Genomic DNA, 18,679 nt, shown 5'->3' with positions numbered 1-18,679 from the left:
GAAGTCAGTTGCAGTGGGTTTCTAAGAGTTCTACTGATTCGTTGGGGTTTACACCTCCAATGAATGAAAGTTGGTATTGTTCCCCTCCTGAAGATGTTGACAGTACGGAAGAAAGAAGGAGACATCTTTTTGCGGATTCTCTGCTGGCCTCTCCTAGTCAAGTTTCGGAGGCAAGATCGGGTGGTGGAAAAGGACAGTCCAATTCTCTTGTTTAGCTTGTTGATAGTGTCTTCTGTTCTCTTGGTTGGTTTTCTAGTTAGTTCTGTTTAGTTAAGTTGCCTTTTCTTTTCTGTGTTAGTGGACTGGTACTGCTCCCTAATCTGATTGGTCTTTGACAATCAGATTAGTGATTTTGATTTTTGTTTTTTGGTGTTTATCTGGGTTTACCAGGACTTTGTATTTAGTTTAGTGTGTTTATTTCTTCTGTCTGTTTATGATATTAGATACTTTCTGTCAGTTTTAGTTTCTGGTTCTGCTTTCTCTCCTGTCTTCTGTTTCCTTCTTGTTGTTCCTTACTGTAGTGAGTGCTGGGACTGGTTTGGAGGGGAGGTGTGCTAGTCAGGGCTGCCTTCAGTAGGGGGTGGGGGTGCAGTCAAGCGGTAGTGGTTTAGGCCCAGTGGGGCGGCCACTTGATTGGGCCCGCAGTCCAGGAGTGCCCCTAGACGGAGAACACTCCCTTGTCTCAATGGACAACCCAACGATTCTTAGCTGGAATGTTAGAGGCGCCTCCTCCTTTATTACGAAAAAACATATTATGACTCTCATCAAAAAACAGAATCCGGACATTATCTTCATTTCAGAGGCGAAAAATAAATCGAATACTATGATAAAGAATATTCCCATCCGAAAACATTACTCAAATCACTTCGTGGAACCGATAAATAAAGCAGGAGGGCTTGCTCTATACTGGAAACATAACCTAGATGTCAGAATCATTTACGCGGACAATAATATGATTCATACGGAAATTCACAGTCCCAAATATCAACAGACTATTCTGATGACAGGATTTTACGGTTCTCCCTACGCTAAGAGTAAGCTCAAACCTTGGAAAACCCTTATGAACCTTCGAGTCAATTTGGATCTTCCCCGGATAGTGATTGGAGATCTGAATTGTATCCTGGACCCTCAAGATAAATGTGGAGGAGCTACTGGGTCTAATTCTCATACTGACAGGATCAAGGAGATCGTCAGTGACATGGGTCTTACGGATCTGGGCTTTCAGGGTCATCCTTATACTTGGAGCAACAAACAGTACGGGGATAATCTTATCCAAGAGCGTCTGGATAGAGCCTTGGTGAACTTTCCTTGGCTTGGTCAATTCCAAGAGTCTACCATTGCTCATTTAGAGGCAGTTGGTTCCGACCACTTGCCTATCTATCTTACGAACAAGGACCAGAGCCAATCCCAACCGAAGCCCTTCAAGTTCATCCGTACCTGGATGAACCACCCAGACTGCTTCAACTTCATAGAAGAACATTGGAATATTATTAAGCAGAAGAGTATACCCAACAGCATACAATGGGACCTCAAGAAACTCAGCAAGAAATTGACTTACTGGAATAAGCACGTGTACGGCAATATAGAAAACAACATAACTCAAGTCACAAACAGAATTCAAAATTGCAACTCGAGGGAGGATTATACTAAGCTTCAATCTGAACTCGAAAACCTCTATCTTCAGCAAGAAAGTATTTGGAAGGAAAAATCCCGATCCAACTTCATTTCCTTAGGAGACAAAAATACTAAATACTTTCACTCGCAGGCTATGCAGCGTAACAGGACCAACAGAATAAACGCTATCTTAGATAGCAATGGAGAGTGGAAAGATGAGGTTCAGGAGATCCAAGACGTATTTTCCTCTCACCTCCTGAATATCAGCTCAACTATTAACCCCAAGGAAGACCCTGCAACTAACAGATTATTCAGGCCGAGCATCTCACCCAGTCAAAACATCAACCTGGTGGCTATCCCTTCTATAGAGGAAATTGATGGGGCCATAAACAGTCTAAAGAAAGAAGCAGCTCCGGGTCCAGACGACTACCCCCCGTACTTCTTTCAATCGAATTGGGAGACAATTAACGAGGATATCTATGCTCTGGTCAGAAACTTCTTCACTTCTGCTTGTCTTCCTCCAGGGATTAACCATACTCACATCTGCCTTATCCCTAAAACTACCTCCCCTCAAACCCCATCGGACTTCCGCCCGATTAGCCTGTTAAATACCACCTACAAAATCATCACGAAGGTTTTGGCAGAGAGATTCAAATCAACATTAAACCTCATCATCTCACCTTTCCAAGCCGCCTTTGTTCCAGATAGACAGATTACAGATAATATTATTATGGGACAGGAAATCATACACTCGTACAAGAAGATGAAGGGTGCGGCGGGATATTTCGGGCTTAAGCTAGACATGTCTAAGGCGTTTGATAAGATCGAATGGAAATATCTTTTTGATATTATGAGTAGGTTGGGTTATTCGGATCACTGGATTAAATTGATTCAAGCTTGCATTACTACCTCCTCTTTGGCAGTGCTCATTAATGGCCGTCCAGGTAAACCTTTCTCCCCTACTAGAGGTATCAGGCAAGGTGATCCCCTCTCGCCATTCCTATTTACGCTGGCCATGGAAGGCCTTAGCCGCAAACTGATGGACACGGCTAATCAAGGCAGGTTCCTAGGCTTCCCCACCAATCATGTTGATATGGAGATCTCTCACCTTCTCTTTGCAGATGACTGCATTATTTTTGGGAAGAATACGTTAGACAACGTCCATAACCTTAAAAATATTCTACAGGAATTCAGCGAATCCTCAGGGCAAATGATAAATTATACTAAATCCAATATATTCTACTCGAAAAATTCGCATCCTAAATTCAAACGCATGATCATGCGATCTCTGAAAGTGAAATATGCTTCTACTTCGGAAAAATACTTGGGATCTCAACTTTTCGTAGGAGCACAGAAAACTAAGGTCTTTAAAGATCTATTAGAACAAATACAGAATAAACTCAATAAATGGAATCATTGTTTCCTTTCTCAAGCAGGTCGCACGGTGGTCCTTTCGGCCATAGCTGCTGCCGTACCCCGATATCAGATGCAGTGCTTTGCAATTCCGAAAGGGATCAGTAAAAGCATCAAGTCCGCACAACGGAACTTCTGGTGGGGTAAGTCTAGAGGTTTGTGCCTTAAAGCTTGGGCTCATATTTGTCTTCCTAAAGTCCAGGGGGGACTCGGTCTACACCTACCTGAACTCGACAACCAGGCGCTTCTATCGAAGTTGGCCTGGAGGCTTAAAACTAATCCTGAGGGTTTATGGGCCAAACTTCTAAAAGATAAATACTTCCCACACTCTACAACCCCGGGCCGGCGAAACCTCATCATTCGTGGATTTGGAAGAATATCAGGAAACACTACGCCTACATTGAGGAGTTTTCTCAATGGGAGGTCCAATCAGGAACAGATGTCAACATCTGGGAGGACTATTGGATCCCCGATACTGATGGGAAAGTAAGCAATCTCTATAACTCTAATCTGACCACAGTTTCACAGCTGATTACTAATAATAATTGGGATGAGGATCTCCTGAATGCAAACTTCAACTCGGCTACCCAAAACCTCATCAGATCTATCCCAGTCAACCCTGACGGCAAAGACCACCTTAAATGGAAATTATCTAAATCCGGCAAATTCACGGTATCCTCGCTATACAAGCACTTAAGCTCTACCAATAATAACCAAAACAGCACCTCGCGAAACTGGAAATTCTTATGGACCATTCCAGCCATCCCTCGCATCAAATTATTTATCTGGAAGATTTGCAATCAGGCTCTTCCAGTGAGAGAAAAAATTGGCAAGTATGTTAAAATCAGCACGAACTGCCCTAATTGCATTTCCACTGAATCAATCGAACATGCACTATTACATTGTGCATTAGCGAAAAATATCTGGTTCCACTATAACATCATTTCTGAAAACATTACCTCCATAACGGATTGGATTTTTTCGTGGGAAGATCACCCGGACAGGTGTCAAACTGAGGAAAACATACATTTCACCACCATCCTTTGGATTATATGGAAAACTAGATGCGACCACTGCTTTCAGCACGAGATCAACGAAGTCACGAAAATAATCAAAATGATAGACAACTTTCCGAAAGTGAATACTAAACCGTCCAAACCCAAGAATAAACAGGTAGATAGATGGAAACCCCCTACAAACGGATATATAAAGATCAATGTGGACGCTTCTTTCACTAACATTTCATCCATCGTTGGCTTAAGTCTCATTGCTCACGAAGATAATGCTAAATTTATTCATGCTCAAGCGAAAACTTCTAGAGGAAGAAACAGTGAAGAATGTGAAGCCAAGGCAATCCTTTATGGGCTGGAATGGGCCAAAGCCCATGGGCATCGCTCTATTATAGTCGAAAGCGACAACTTCAACCTTATCTCTCATCTTCGAAACCACTGTCACACCATCCAATGGCAATCGCTGATCCATGTCAGGAAGATCCAAGTCATCAAAAAAGAATTCGAAGCAGTTCAATTCCATTTCACCAAAAGAACAGCTAACTCTAACGCTGACAAGCTAGCGAAGTGGGCAAGGAAGTGTAACAGGAGCAAAGAATGGGTCAATATTCCTTGTATTTTAATTGATCGCTACTGTAATAACGTTCTGTTCCATTAATGTTATTTTAGTTCAACAAAAAAAAAATATATCATATTCACATGAATTAAATAAAATCCTCTATCCAATTCAAAAATAATCTTTTTTTGTTTGTGTTGAAATGGATTAAATAAACTCTTAAATATTAAAGAACTATTCTAATTTGGCAATGAGCAAAAAACTGTAAAACTCGCACTGAAAACTAATTCTAAACTGATAATTAAACAATGAAACTGTGAAATATATAACTCAAGGTAAACAGAGAGAGAGAGATGGTCGAGAACTACAAGAGAGAGAGAGTTATGGTAAATCGATTTGTTATTATTAATCGAATCAATTAAGTACACACCTATTTATACATGTAGAATATGGATATACATAGACTTGTACAAAAATTAGGTTTAAGTATTTCGGTTTATCTAGATACAAGGTAATGTCTATCTAGTGTAACCGACCGGGTCGGTGTGACCCAGTCAAGTTGGGTCGTCTACCCATATTACTCCCCCTCAAGTTGGAGCAGGTATGTCAATGAGGCCCAACTTGCCAATCGTCTTCTGAAAAGCTTCAACTCCAAGTGGCTTTGTAAAAATTTCTACAAGTTGGTGTGTACCGAGGGAGAATAAGATTAGATTTGATCTTCTCACGAACTAGGTGACAATCGATTTCGATATCTTTAGTACGTTCGTGAAATACGGGATTGTCAACAATATGTAAAGTTGCTTTATTGTCAAAATGCACTTGCATTGGAGTGGGATGGTCAATACCAAAATCTTTTAAAACAGATTTGAGCCATTAAAGCTCGCAAGTTAAAGTGGCTAAGGCGCGATATTCAACCTTGGCAGAAGAGCGGGCAACAATATGTTGCTTTTTAGATTTCCATGATAAAGGACTTGAACCTAGCATGGTAAAGTATCCAGTTGTGTCTTGTTGAAGGGCATCCAACCCAGTTAGAATCACAACAACCAGAAATTAAGAGAGAGTTGGTTGCAAAAGAAATACACCTTTTTCAATAGAGCCCTTTAGATAACGGAGTACGTGATGACCGGTAGTGAGATGGGTATCAGTTTGTTGCATAAATTGGTTGAGTTTGTTAACGGAATAGGAACCTAAATCCCTAAAAACTATTGTAGACGACCAAGATCTTTTAGGGAAAAAGTTTTGTCAAGGAAGGATTTAAGAGAAGAAATGGCAGCCTTATCATTTCTCGTGATGACAATGTCATCGACATAGACAAGGACATGGTTTGGACAGAATTACGAGAGAATCTAAACAGAGAGTAATCAGCCAATGATTGAACAAAACTTTGTTTGAGGAGGACAGGGGAGAATTTAGAAAAACCATTGTCTGGACGTCTGCTTTTGACCATAAAGTGATTTATTTAATTTACAGACACGAGACTCCCCTTAACTGAAAATTTGGGAGGGAGTTTCATGAAAACCTCCTCATCGAGGTCGCCTTGAAGAAAGGCGTTATAAAGTCAAGTTGATGGAGAGGCCATCCTTTGATGGAGGCGACGGAAAGAAGAACTCGGACAGTAACGAGTTTAGCAACCGGAGGAAAGGTGTCGTGGTAATCCAAACCCTCGACTTGATTACAGCCCTTTGCGACAAGACGAGCCTTGTAACGTTTAACAGAACCGTCAGACTTAAACGAGTGACCGAAAGGATTGATGTCAATAACACTTGGTGAGATGGAGAAAAACAAGTAACAGAAAGACAGTCGAAAATCGGGTGAGCAACTGAAGAAGTATAGTGTGAAAACAAAAAAGAGATATCTGGTGAGATTCGTAATTGGCGAGAGGTGTCGGAGGACGACGACTTCGTTGAGGTCTGTCCGAAAGAGGAACAAAGGGAGTGATGTCAGAGACATAAGAAGGGGCATTGGAGATGCTGAGGTGCCCTCAGCATTGACATCAAGAACCGGGAGAACTTCCGAGGTACCCTCAAGATTGACGTCAGTGACCTGGGGAACGCCTGAGGCGCCACAGAATCCAATTGGGCCGTGGGAGCGGGAAGTGGGCCTGAGGTGCCGACTGAAGGCAATGATGAAGTCTATCCCGAAAGTAAAAAGGGGAGTGCCTATAGATGGGACAGAACCATGAATGATATTGCGCTGAAGGCGCTCATGTGACGTGATCGATTGATCAGTCGTGTAGCGAGGAAAATAGAGGAAGGAACCGTTGTTGGAACCAAAGACAAACAACTGAATAGTAGAAGGAAATGGAGAAGATGAATGCATGGGAAAAACATTCTCATGGAACGTCACATGTCGTGAGGTAAAGATCTTTTTTTGTGAAAGGTTCATAAACACGGTAACCCTTTTGACCGTGTGGGTAACCGATGAAAATACCCGGGATAGTATGGGTATCAAACTTATTCTTGATGTTATTGTTGTGTGTAAAACAAAACAACCAAACACCTTAAGATGATCAATAGGGGGCGGGGTTCCGAGAAGAACCTCATGAGGGGACTTACCATTTAAAATAGTAGTTAGAATTTTATTAATTAGATAGATAGACGTAAGAACACACTCTCCCCAAAACGAGAGAGGAAGGTTAGATTGAAGGTGAAGTGCCCGTGCGACATCAAGAATATGATTTAGAGAGAACTTGTTTAGTATGTGATTTAGAGGACATGAGAAACACATGTGCAACGAGAAAAATCATCAAATATAGTAAAAAAAATAGCGACAACCCGAATGAGAGAGAATAGAAAACGTACCCCATATATCCGCATAAATTAATTCAAAAGGGCGAGTCGTGCAAGATGTACTACGAGAAAAAGGTAATTGCGGTTGTTTAGAGATCGGACAAACAAAACACGGAACTTTATTCATTAAAGTAGACTTGATACAAGGAAACTTGTCTAAAATTAAACTAAAACGAGCTAAGAACGGATGGCCAAAACGCCAATGACAAACATCAAAACTACTAGAATTGTTAGTAACAAAAACTGAAAAAATCCTAGGTTCCGTGTGGAGAAAGTAATGACCATCAAATTTTTTTTAATGACCATCAAGTTGATCTCCAAGTTCAATCGTTCGAGTCTTCGTGGGGTCCTGAAAGACACAAGAAAAAGAATTAAAATTAATTTCACAAGAAAGAGATTTTGTAACTTGAGATACAGAGATGAGATTAAATTTAAAGGAAGGCATGTGTAAAACGTCCGTAAGAGATAAATCTTTTGAAAAAGATACGTAACCCACATAAAGAACACGACAACGTGAACCATCGGGTAAGCGAACAAAGTAATTAAGAAGGTCAATAACATAGTTAAAGAAGGAGGAAAGAGTAGAACAAATATGTTTCGCTGGCCCGAAAATAATAACCCAAGGAGTAGATTTGGAAATCATACATGTTAGATTGATGGAGGGGTTGGTTGGATTGGAAGCGCCCATAATGTTGGAATTGGGCATGACATTGGAGGTGCCTAGGATTTCCCAACAAACTAGTGAGCAGGTTGTATTTCTCAGGCGTCATAGTGGTCGCTAGAGGCACCACAAACTGATTGGCGTCTAGAAGAACAGAAACAGTCAGTGGACCTTGACGGTTACGCGGTGGATAACCATGTAGTTTGTAACACCTGGATTGATGGTGCTCGTAGATTCGACAATTATCACAATAAGGTCGTGCCCTCTTCGAATGTGACTTGTCTTGCCGATTGTGAGGATCCGACCGAGAGGGGTCAAACCGAGTAGTTGCTAAGGCAGCAACCTCGGTTCCCTGAGATGTCTCGTGCATGATAGTTTGTTGCGTCTCCTCTTGTTTTACGAGACTATGAATCTTTAATAAAGAGGGAAAATGATACATTAATAATATTTGACTACTAATAACCGAGAAGCGATCATGGAGTCCTTGAAGGAACTGACACGATCTTGATTAGATCGATCAAGAAGAGTTTTTCTTTGTCCACATAAACACGGATCTATCCCCATGAGAGATTGAAGCTGGTCTTGAAGTGCTTTGAGCTTAAAAACGTCTAAACCATCTTATTCAAGCGAAGAAATAACACGCTTAAGCTGGAAAATCTTAGGTGCATTAGCTTGATGGAAGCGTTCATATAAGTTGCGATATATGTTGGCTGCAGATTCATCATAGAGGACATATTAACGGAAATCTGGGACAACTAAATTAACTAGCCAACTGGCAACAAGATCGTTGCAACGTTCCCAAGCGTGCAAATCAGAATGAGAAGATGGTTTAGGAATCGTACCATTAACAAAACCAAGCTTATCTTTGGGTCGTATAACCATCTTCATCCAACGAGACCAGGATGTATAGTTATCTCCGCTTAATAATGGGGTAATTAAAACAGTAGTTGGTGAGTCCGAGTGATGGACATCAAAAATAGGAGAAAAAGACATAGTTGATTGTGTGATATTTTCAGAAGATTTATCAATAGTAATAGTCAAAATGAAAATAAAAATTGATGTATAAACAAACTTTGCTCTTATACCATGTGAAATATATAACTCAGGATAAATCGAGAGAGAGAGAGAGAGAGAGAGAGAGAGATGACCGAGAGCTATAAGAGAGAGAGATAGAGAGAGAGAGATAGAGAGAGAGAGAGAGAGAGAGAGAGATGACCGAGAGCTATAAGAGAGAGAGATAGAGTTATGGTAAATCGATTTCTCATTATTAATTGAATCAAGTATACACCTATTTATACATGTAGAGTATGGATATACATAGACTTGTACAAAAACTAGGTTTAGGTATTTTGGTTTATCATATACAAGGTAATGTCTATCTATGTAACCGACCGGGTCGGTGTGACCCAGTCGGGTTAGGCAGACGAGGTCGTCTACCCATATTAGAAACAACTAACTAATATGTTATTTACATCCATAATTTATATGAAGTAACTCAAGAGAGTAAACGACAACCCATTACACATGATTCATACCAAATAACTCGAGAGAGTTTTAATAAAAGAAAAGAAACCGAGGAGAGTAAAGTACAATCCCAAAATTGATTTTACCGGCTTAAAATTTAAAAGAGATTCATATCGGTTGAGCCAAAAGCCCATATGGTCAATTGGGATTTATTATGTCTTATATTTGTTGTTTACGTGGCATTTATGCTTTGGTAACTAAGAATATAAATAATGCCTAAATCTTCTCCATTTATTGTCAATTGATTTTGAGTTTGATGACCATTAATTTTACATGATATCAAAATTAGGCCCATTAGTGATAGTTTAAGAGGCATGTGCTCCACATCAGCTGAAAAGGAAAAAAAAAATACATATATTAAACTTAAAAAGACACCACCTATAAGGAAGTGTGGGAAAATAGTCACACATTGAGAATAAATGCTCGAGTAACCAAAGAATATATCTCTAGGTCATATCTATTCATTGTCGATCGGTTTGACTTGAATGATCACAAACTTTGGAAGACCAGATTAATGTTTCTGTAACATTGTTGGATGAAAATGTGAAATATAGTGGTCCTAGATGGATTTCACCTAAATTTTCAAATATTCTATCATTGGTTGTCACCATGAACTCCAAAGTTCTCGAAACAGAAAGCAATATCATTTTCAATAAAAACTAAAAAGTAATTGCTCTAGTACCACGAAATCACCCCTTCTTGTACATACTCCCCCAACATCACAAATATCAAATAAAAAAGGAAGGAACAAAAGATAAAAAAAAAAAAATACAAAATGAAAATCTTGACGTAGAAAAAATGGTCTTAAAATCCATTATGTATCATGAAATAGAAAAATTTTGATTCCTCCAAAAGTAGACGAATTAGTCCAAAATTTTGGACTAATCTTAGTTTGAGGCAAAAACATTCGAGAAAAAAACTATAAATTGGCGGGAGATTGACTTTTCTGCCCAAAATACTCATTCACTTATGAAACCTGTGAATTTCTGTGAAATAATGCATTATGATTGTTTATAAATGATCGTAATGCATTATGACAAAATCCTATTTTGTTCTTCAACTCGATTTTCTTCCTAAATTAATTTTTTGTTTCTCGGCATAATGCGATATGAACAGAAATAATACGTTATGAAGAAGCACAATACGATATTGTTGTTCATAATACGTTGTGAGCCGAAAATAACTGTCTTCTTCCATTTTCATTTGAGAAACTTCAACGCTTTGGTTTTTTTTTTGTTAAGAAAACTTCAACGCTTTGGTTATCTATTGGAGTTGGATTTTTATAAATAGTTCACAATTAATGTCATTTCCAGCCAGCGAGTTATCAAATCGAGAAAGAAATCGTGTACATTATCATCTGATTAAACTTCATCTTCAATTTATCCCTCTAGAACGATAATCGTTGCATGTATCAAAATCTATTCTATTTTTCGTTTGACGAAATCGTTTGTCCATATATAGTAGTACATAGACAATCTTTGGAAGACTCTTTTGACGTATAGTTTCACAAAATTTTGTTTCTTTTTATCGAAATGATGGTAATATTTTTTAGGATTTTCTTTTTTCTCTAAAATCCCGTATTTTACATAACACATTATTAAATATTATATTATCTAAATGTTTGTTTATAATACGTTATTTCTCAGTACGTCATTTTTCCAGTGCGTCATATAAAAAAAACACAAGAACGAAAACGTCAATATTGCATGGCCACGAATCTATTTGTTCCCGAACTTAAGATCTCCGGTCTATTTCCTCGGCATGAGATGGATTGACAACCCAAGCCCTCCACAAAATATAAAAGAACTTCATTTTTCCCTAACCCTATTGGAGTAGTAACTAGTATGTATAGATATCACATTTTTTTTTAGCGATTCTCTTTAATTGAGTCCCCGTGCCGTGACCGGTGAGGGCGTGACCTTGTGAATATAATATCACCCCACCACAGATCTTTCTCTCTCCTAATTCCCTCCTCCGGGCCTCATCAGACTCTCTCTCTCTCTTGAAATATTTATAGACTCCTACAAGTACTCGTCTCTGAGTAATCTTAAAATTTTCACAGAGTTTTTTGAACAATTCCAAATCCCAAAACAGTTTCATCAAAGAATCTCATGTCTCACTCAAACTAAAGATAAAAAAAGAAAAGGAAGACCCCACTCCATACCCAAACCCAAGCTTCCTCTATTTCTCTAGAGAGAGAGAAAGAGTCGGTTAGTACGATCATGATTCATTATAATCACCATTGATTTCGATTATTTTAGATTCTGGGTTTTGGTGTTTCTGTCATTTAATCTTATGGGTATTCCTTAATTTTTGTATTTGATCATGTTTGGGTAGGTTTTTTGGATTATAAAGGTAGATCCAACAATCTTGTTTCAGAGGAAAAGATTCTATCTATAGAGGTACTGGTTTAAGTTCCCTTTCGTTTGATTTCTAATTCATGTTTTGTTTTATAATGAAATCTGAATTTGTAGCTTTCTTCATGTTGTCCTTTATTATGAACATACATTCACCATTGATTGTTTAAAAAGCTTGTTTTCCTTCTCTGGTTTGAGATTGATCAAAGTGTGGATGTAGTCCAGGAATCATGTTGATATGAAGAATGATGAAATATTTTGGATTGGAAATGTAGATCCTTAATTCGTATTACTAGTAAAATAGATATCTTGTTTGCTTCTAAATAACAACAAAACTTATAATTGCCTTTTTGACCTATCCTTGGTTAGGTTAAAAATGGGTCTTGGTTGTTGAATTTTTCTGTTTTTTTAATTGAGTTCAAGACAGCTCTATAAAAGGATATGATCTGATTAATATCGGTCTAGCAAAACGGAGAGGGGAGCTAAGGAAATAAGCCTACCCCACATAAAAGAAGAATATCGGAGGCAAGAAAGTTTATTCAGAGTGATCGTACTTTGGTACTTTGAGATGCTAATTTTAGGTTCTGCCTGAAATTATTGGTAGCCGATAGTTGAGAAAACCGTTAGTTATGGTAGGGTATCTGTAATCATGTCTCCTCTTGTTTGAATCAAGCAGAATTACCTTGTTTGCAGCAGTTACCGTCACTGACGTGTGGTTACATATTCTCATAGCACATTATGGCGTGAACTTATAGCCACGTAAGCACACCTTGTTCGGGCACTCATTTATTTCGGACCATCAAATAATTGTCAAATCAGATCATTTGTACATTGGGTTTAGTGGCTTTTTGATATCGATATGTTAAGTGGAAAATCTTACCATTTAAAAGGCTTAATCATGCGTCACATGTATCTCTCCAACTTGGTTTCTAATGTGGAATATATACATATTCATTTCATGCTCATTACACAGAAATCAAGTTTATGCTCTTTGAATGTCAATTATTCTAGTTATTTCAAACTTAGATATTTTTAATCCCGTAATCTTAATGATCTTATAAATCTTTGTGCAATTGTCATTACAGATCTCCAAATGCCTGAAGATAATTCAGGTGCTGAATCACCTCACCGCAAGCATGGTCTTTTAAGAGACCAAGTGCAGTTGGTAAAGAAAAGGGGTTCTGACCGCCATGAGATTGTTCCAATTCAAGATCCTTTGTCATTTGAGAAGGGCTTCTTTGTGGTAATACGTGCATGTCAGTTATTGGCCCAAAAGAATAATGGGATGATATTTGTAGGGGTTGCCGGCCCCTCAGGAGCGGGGAAGACGGTATTTACAGAGAAGGTGCTCAGTTTTATGCCTAGCATTGTGCTCATATCAATGGATAACTACAATGATTCTAGTCGAATTATTGATGGCAATTTTGATGGTAACATATTTTCTCTTTCATTCTTGTGTTAATTATGGCTTTGTATTGAGGTTGGCATCCCATTCTCAAGTCTCTCCAGCAATTTTTCTATTTATAGCTTTCTGTTTTCGTAATAGTTTTGAAAATAAGATGAGTGTTTGATCCTATAGACTGATGTTCTTCTGACCTAGGGAAGTGCAATATTACCATCTCACTTCATGATTCTTTCCCAATCTGTCTTCCTTGACTTATTACCTTCTTAGTAGTGTGGGTATTAACGAATTACTCACTATTTCGTAAAAAGAAGATAAATTATACAGATACCATCAGTCCGTCGCAATAATTTTATTGAACCAAAAGGCAGAGCATATGTTACATGGGCAGCTTCGTGATAGTTGATATCTTAAATGATGCAATACACGTACTCAACGGTTCAGTCCAGCACATTTTATATCAAATCACACTTAAGCTAATAGACCAATGTATAATTTCCTGCTTAGGCAATTTTTGGAGTATTTCGTGGAAACTGAGCAGTCAAAAAGCCAGTTCAGTTTTATCTCATTATGACTTGTCATAAAAAATGCATTAGGTTCTATATGAGACGTGACGTTTAAGTCTTCTTTCATCCAAGATTTGAGCCTATTTGTGTAATAAATAAATTATTCTAATCATATATCTTGTTCTCTTGTTCTAGTTGTCAACATGAATGAACTTTTTATTGCTTTAATTCATGTACAAACTTGTGATATTCTTGCCAATCAAATTTGATATTTTCATCCCTAAGACATGTGGGAGCAGAAAATAATATAAGATTTCTATTGGTCTATGTATTTTGAGACAGATCCTCGCTTGACGGACTACGAGACTTTGCTACAAAACATCCATGGGCTGAAAGAGGGGAAAGCTGTTGAGGTTCCAATATACGATTTCAAGACTAGCACTCGCACAGGATATAGGTTCGACTTATCATATCAAGTACATTTGTTTTTTCAGTCAAGCGTTGACTATGTCTACCCTACCAAATATTAGGACTCCCCTATGTTTTTCACATGGAAACGACCATTAGTTGATCTTTTTCGCGTGGAGATAATAAATCAAATGTGTAACTTCTAACCACATTAAGCAGCTTGGAATTTCATGATTAAGTGGATAATCGAAAAGCTTAAGCTCTGAACCAACTTTTGGTGGGCTTAAAGTATTAGAATCATCTGCTCAGTGCTTTCATTGAGGTTTATTCATTGTGGGAGCATAGGCTCATTTTATCCAATTTAAAGAATGCCGATGTAAAATAGTCCTGACCTATTGGTTATTGTCTATGCATGACTCAGACGTATTGGCTCTGCCAAGTATTGTGTTGATATATATATATGTATATATATATAACTTCAATGTTGCACCAGTATACATCTGATGCATTTGTTTGCGTGTTTTAACTTGTAAAACTTAACAGGACCGTCGAAGTCCCTAGCTCAGGGATTGTGGTTATCGAAGGTATCTATGCTTTGAGTGAAAAATTGCGTCCCTTGTTAGACCTCCGGGTATCTGTCACAGGTGGAGTTCACTTTGACCTTGTGAAACGGGTGTTAAGGGATATACAGCGTGCTGGTCAGGAACCAGAAGAAATTATCCATCAGATCTCTGAAACGGTTTTTTCACTTATCCTGTTACATGTTTTTAGAAGTAATTTGATTGACTTGCATATCTCTTTAATTAACAATAGAAAGTTCTTCAGATGATCAATTTCAGCATCTTCTGCTTACACAGGTATACCCAATGTACAAGGCTTTTATCGAGCCGGATCTGAAGACTGCCCATATAAAAATAATCAACAAGTTCAATCCATTCACCGGATTTCAGAACCCAACTTACATTTTGAAGGTCAATCTCACTTTATGCGTTCTATAGTCATGATTGTCTACATCTGGGGAGTATCTTCCATCTCGTTTTTTATTTATTTCTTTTCTATTTTTCTACAGTCACCGAAGAATTTGACGGCAGATGAAATCAAGGCTGTTGTCTCCGAAGATCATACAGAACGTACAGAAGAAACATATGACATATATCTTCTACCGCCTGGTGAAGATTCAGAAGCTTGCCAATCATATCTAAGAATGCGAAATAGGGACGGAAAATACAATCTTATGTTTGAGGTTGGTTGGTCCTTGTGGATTTTAATTATTTTCTGGTTGCTGATATTTCTGTGATATGGATATTTTGACAAGTTTGTTAAAAATTTGAAAGCATTGACTTGTCATTCGTAAAAATATCGAGCTCTCATGATATTCCTATTTATTGGTTTTAGGAGTGGGTTACAGACAGTCCATTCATAATCTCGCCAAGGATTACTTTTGAAGTCAGTGTTCGCCTTCTTGGAGGACTAATGGCCCTGGGTTACACAATAGCATCAATCCTGAAAAGAACTAGCCATGTCTTTTTCGATGATAGAGTTTGTGTGAAAATTGACTGGCTAGAACAGCTGAATCGTCATTATGTTCAGGTATTATATCTTATACGGCTCTTATGTTCATTATACCTTTTTAGCATATTTACTTTTCCTATCTTTTCAGGTTTAGTTGGATGCGCTACATGATTTACCCCTGTTTATAATGGATTTTCATAGTTAAAAGAAATATGGATGGCTTAGTTACAGGCTTATAGCCTAGAAAGATGCTAGGACCATTTCATGAATAATATGTTTATTCAAATGACTACCAGATAATACCTTAACGAGTATCTTCGAATGAAATCTTGGATAAGCTATTGACATGTTTGTCTATGTTGTATGTGGAAAAGGTGCAAGGCAGAGACCGAGCATATATAAAATCTGTAGCGGAGCAATTGGGTTTAGAAGGTTTATATGTTCCGCGTACTTATATTGAACAAATTCAGCTAGAAAAGCTTGTAAATGAAGTTATGGTATGCCATCTTACAAACTTTCGTGAAACCCCTTTTCCTGTTTTTTCGGATTTCTTAGCTGATCATATCACAGGCATTACCCGACGATCTGAAGACTAAGCTCAGCATAGATGATGATTTGGTTTCTTCGAGTCCCAAAGAAGCACTTTCCCGAGCCTCAGCAGATCGAGTTGCAATGAGAAATAAGCATCTTAAGAGGTATGACCATCTAATCTCCTCTAGTAAAGTAAACGAAACTCTTGTGCAAACTGCTAATTCGAATTTCAGATGCTAGTTACTGGGTAGTTCATTGGTCTGAGTTTGTACGTCTTTTAAAAATTGTGAACAAGCCTTTAAATTCATAAATTTTCTAGAAAGATTTGGGTTTTATTATGTCATAATTTTTTGATGATTATTTGAAACAGTGGTATGTCGCAATCATATTCAAATCAACGAGATAAGAGTATGGCCAAGCTGACCAGAATTGCCGTCAGCAATGGTGGCTATGATGGTAGAAATCAAGACTCGTCATCAATGCTCGGAAGCCAGGTTAGCTTCTGCAAGTCATCTTGTTATTCTTGATGGTTAAATTAGTTGTTTTATTTCCTTAACTCTGATCTATTACTACTTGCTTTGTGGCCGTATACTTGGATTTATTTTAGGGAGTCGTGACTCAACTTTCGGAACAAATCTCCACACTTAACGAAAGGATGGATGAGTTTACATCTAGAATTGAAGATCTGAATTCCAAACTTACCACCAAAGATATTTCATCTAGTCAACACAACTTGTCTATGCAAGCTGAAGCCTTTAATGGTTCTGCACCCACTCTCTTCTCGTCTAGTTATGGAAATGGTTCAAGTGGATCGTTACTTCCCAATTCCTTATCTTCTTCTCAGTTGGCAAAGGAATCTCCAGTGATGGAAGAGGTAACTCTAAATATCTCTTCTTTTTCTTCTTTGTCATCTGGCGTGTGTTTTCTTCTCAAATTCAGATTTAAAATGAAACTCGAGGTCAGAATTGAATCGAGTTAGATTTCAGAATGTTTGTTTTTCTATCTGACTCGTTTGTCTAACTCGTGCAAATGTGGCTCATTCAGTTGATTCTTGGGTCTATATGAGTTTAGACAAAGAAACCATTATAGGAACTAAGTTAGACTGACTATTCTGTCATTCTCCCAAAAACAGATTGTGCTCATTTCCCGGGGACAACGTCAACTTGTTCATCAACTAGATAATCTCAACAAGTTCCTACATGAAAGATTGGGACAACAGGCAGATCATGGTCGAGAAAGCAAGACTAGAAGCAGAATGGGATTCGATCGCTTCGAGTCCGTTAGGGTTCCGCTTGCTCTCACACTGGCTATCGGTGGTATTGGAATCTTCTTGTTTAGGGGTCTCTCGTCTTCAAGATAACCAGTTCACTTTTTCTTTTTTCCTTTCTAGCTTCTTTCTAATGAAGTCGACATTGATAACAATTCATCTTACCTTCTGCCCCGGAAAGATTTAGTTAATACATCAATCAGAGATTTTTGGAGGCAACTTATAGAGGTTTCAATGGTTTTCTTGAGATTTAAATTCTCAAGCAAATCTGTAAATTTTGTTAGCATTTTTGTTTAAAAATTTTGAATTAACAGGATTCTAATCTCAACTGAGGATTGGGAATTGGTTCTTCTACCTCTTGTTTTGTACAGTTTATTTATCGTTCGGTGTTTGGAGAAGAAATGCCTTACATTTTGTAAGCATACTTCTCTGATCTGATCAGTTTATATTTGAAAACTAGTTTTTGGCGAGAACTTCGGATACTTTGTAGAGGCCTAAAGAAATGTTCTAGGTGATGACCTTGGCATATGATTTTGTTAGGGTATTCACTAATGGTCAATCGTATGGAGGGACATAAAATTCTTCATTAAGAGGATCATTTTTAATTATAATAAATAGTAAAATGTACTACTAATAAAAATCAAATATGCAACTAATGATGGACTACAAAGTAATATGTATTACTAAACATTTGACATTATTGTGTTACATTATTGTCTAAAACTGTCTTGTTCGAACTAGTGATCTCTATATCTTACTAACGCTCTTAACCAATTTGGTTACCATTAACTCCCAAACCGTTTTGACAATAATTTCGTATAAACAATTACTACATACTTGAATTACGTAAAGAGAAAGAATGTCAATTCTATTATAGGATGGCGCGGATCAGCCTTCTGGACTACTAGTGATACTGTCTGTTTTGGCACACTTGGCCTCACAGTTTTAAAATGCCTCATTAGGGAAGGGTGATTAACCTCTTAAGAGGAGCACCACACTTCGTCTCACAACCGATGTGAGGTTGCTTTACAACACACCCTCCTAAAACCACATCACAGTAGAGCGAATCGTACTGATAACGTGTTATAAGATAGTGTGAACCAACCTTTTGGGATGCTAGTGATACTGT

At 38.0% G+C, this 18,679-nt stretch overlaps 1 protein-coding gene across 1 annotated transcript; it reads left to right on the top strand.

Annotated features, from left to right (window-relative positions):
- The first annotated feature begins 11,396 nt into the window (after window positions 1-11,396).
- Window positions 11,397-17,904, top strand: LOC147548039 (inorganic pyrophosphatase TTM1-like). The gene is made up of 13 exons (XM_086667197.1): window positions 11,397-11,777; window positions 11,905-11,969; window positions 13,010-13,354; window positions 14,175-14,289; window positions 14,784-14,979; window positions 15,098-15,211; window positions 15,310-15,483; window positions 15,636-15,830; window positions 16,127-16,249; window positions 16,323-16,447; window positions 16,654-16,777; window positions 16,891-17,157; window positions 17,416-17,904. Exons 3-13 carry the CDS (start codon window positions 13,018-13,020, stop codon window positions 17,641-17,643), a joined length of 1,998 nt encoding a protein of 665 aa, XP_086523323.1. The 5' UTR covers window positions 11,397-11,777; window positions 11,905-11,969; window positions 13,010-13,017; the 3' UTR covers window positions 17,644-17,904.
- Window positions 17,905-18,679: the final 775 nt, after the last annotated feature.

This window comes from Eschscholzia californica, unplaced genomic scaffold (genome assembly GCF_041429995.1).
Source record: "Eschscholzia californica isolate CP2 unplaced genomic scaffold, dmEscCali1.0.p SCAF_3, whole genome shotgun sequence".
Lineage (NCBI taxonomy): Eukaryota > Viridiplantae > Streptophyta > Magnoliopsida > Ranunculales > Papaveraceae > Eschscholzia > Eschscholzia californica.
The sequence above is the reverse complement of the archived record's forward strand: the minus strand, read 5'-3'. Positions and strand labels throughout refer to the sequence as shown.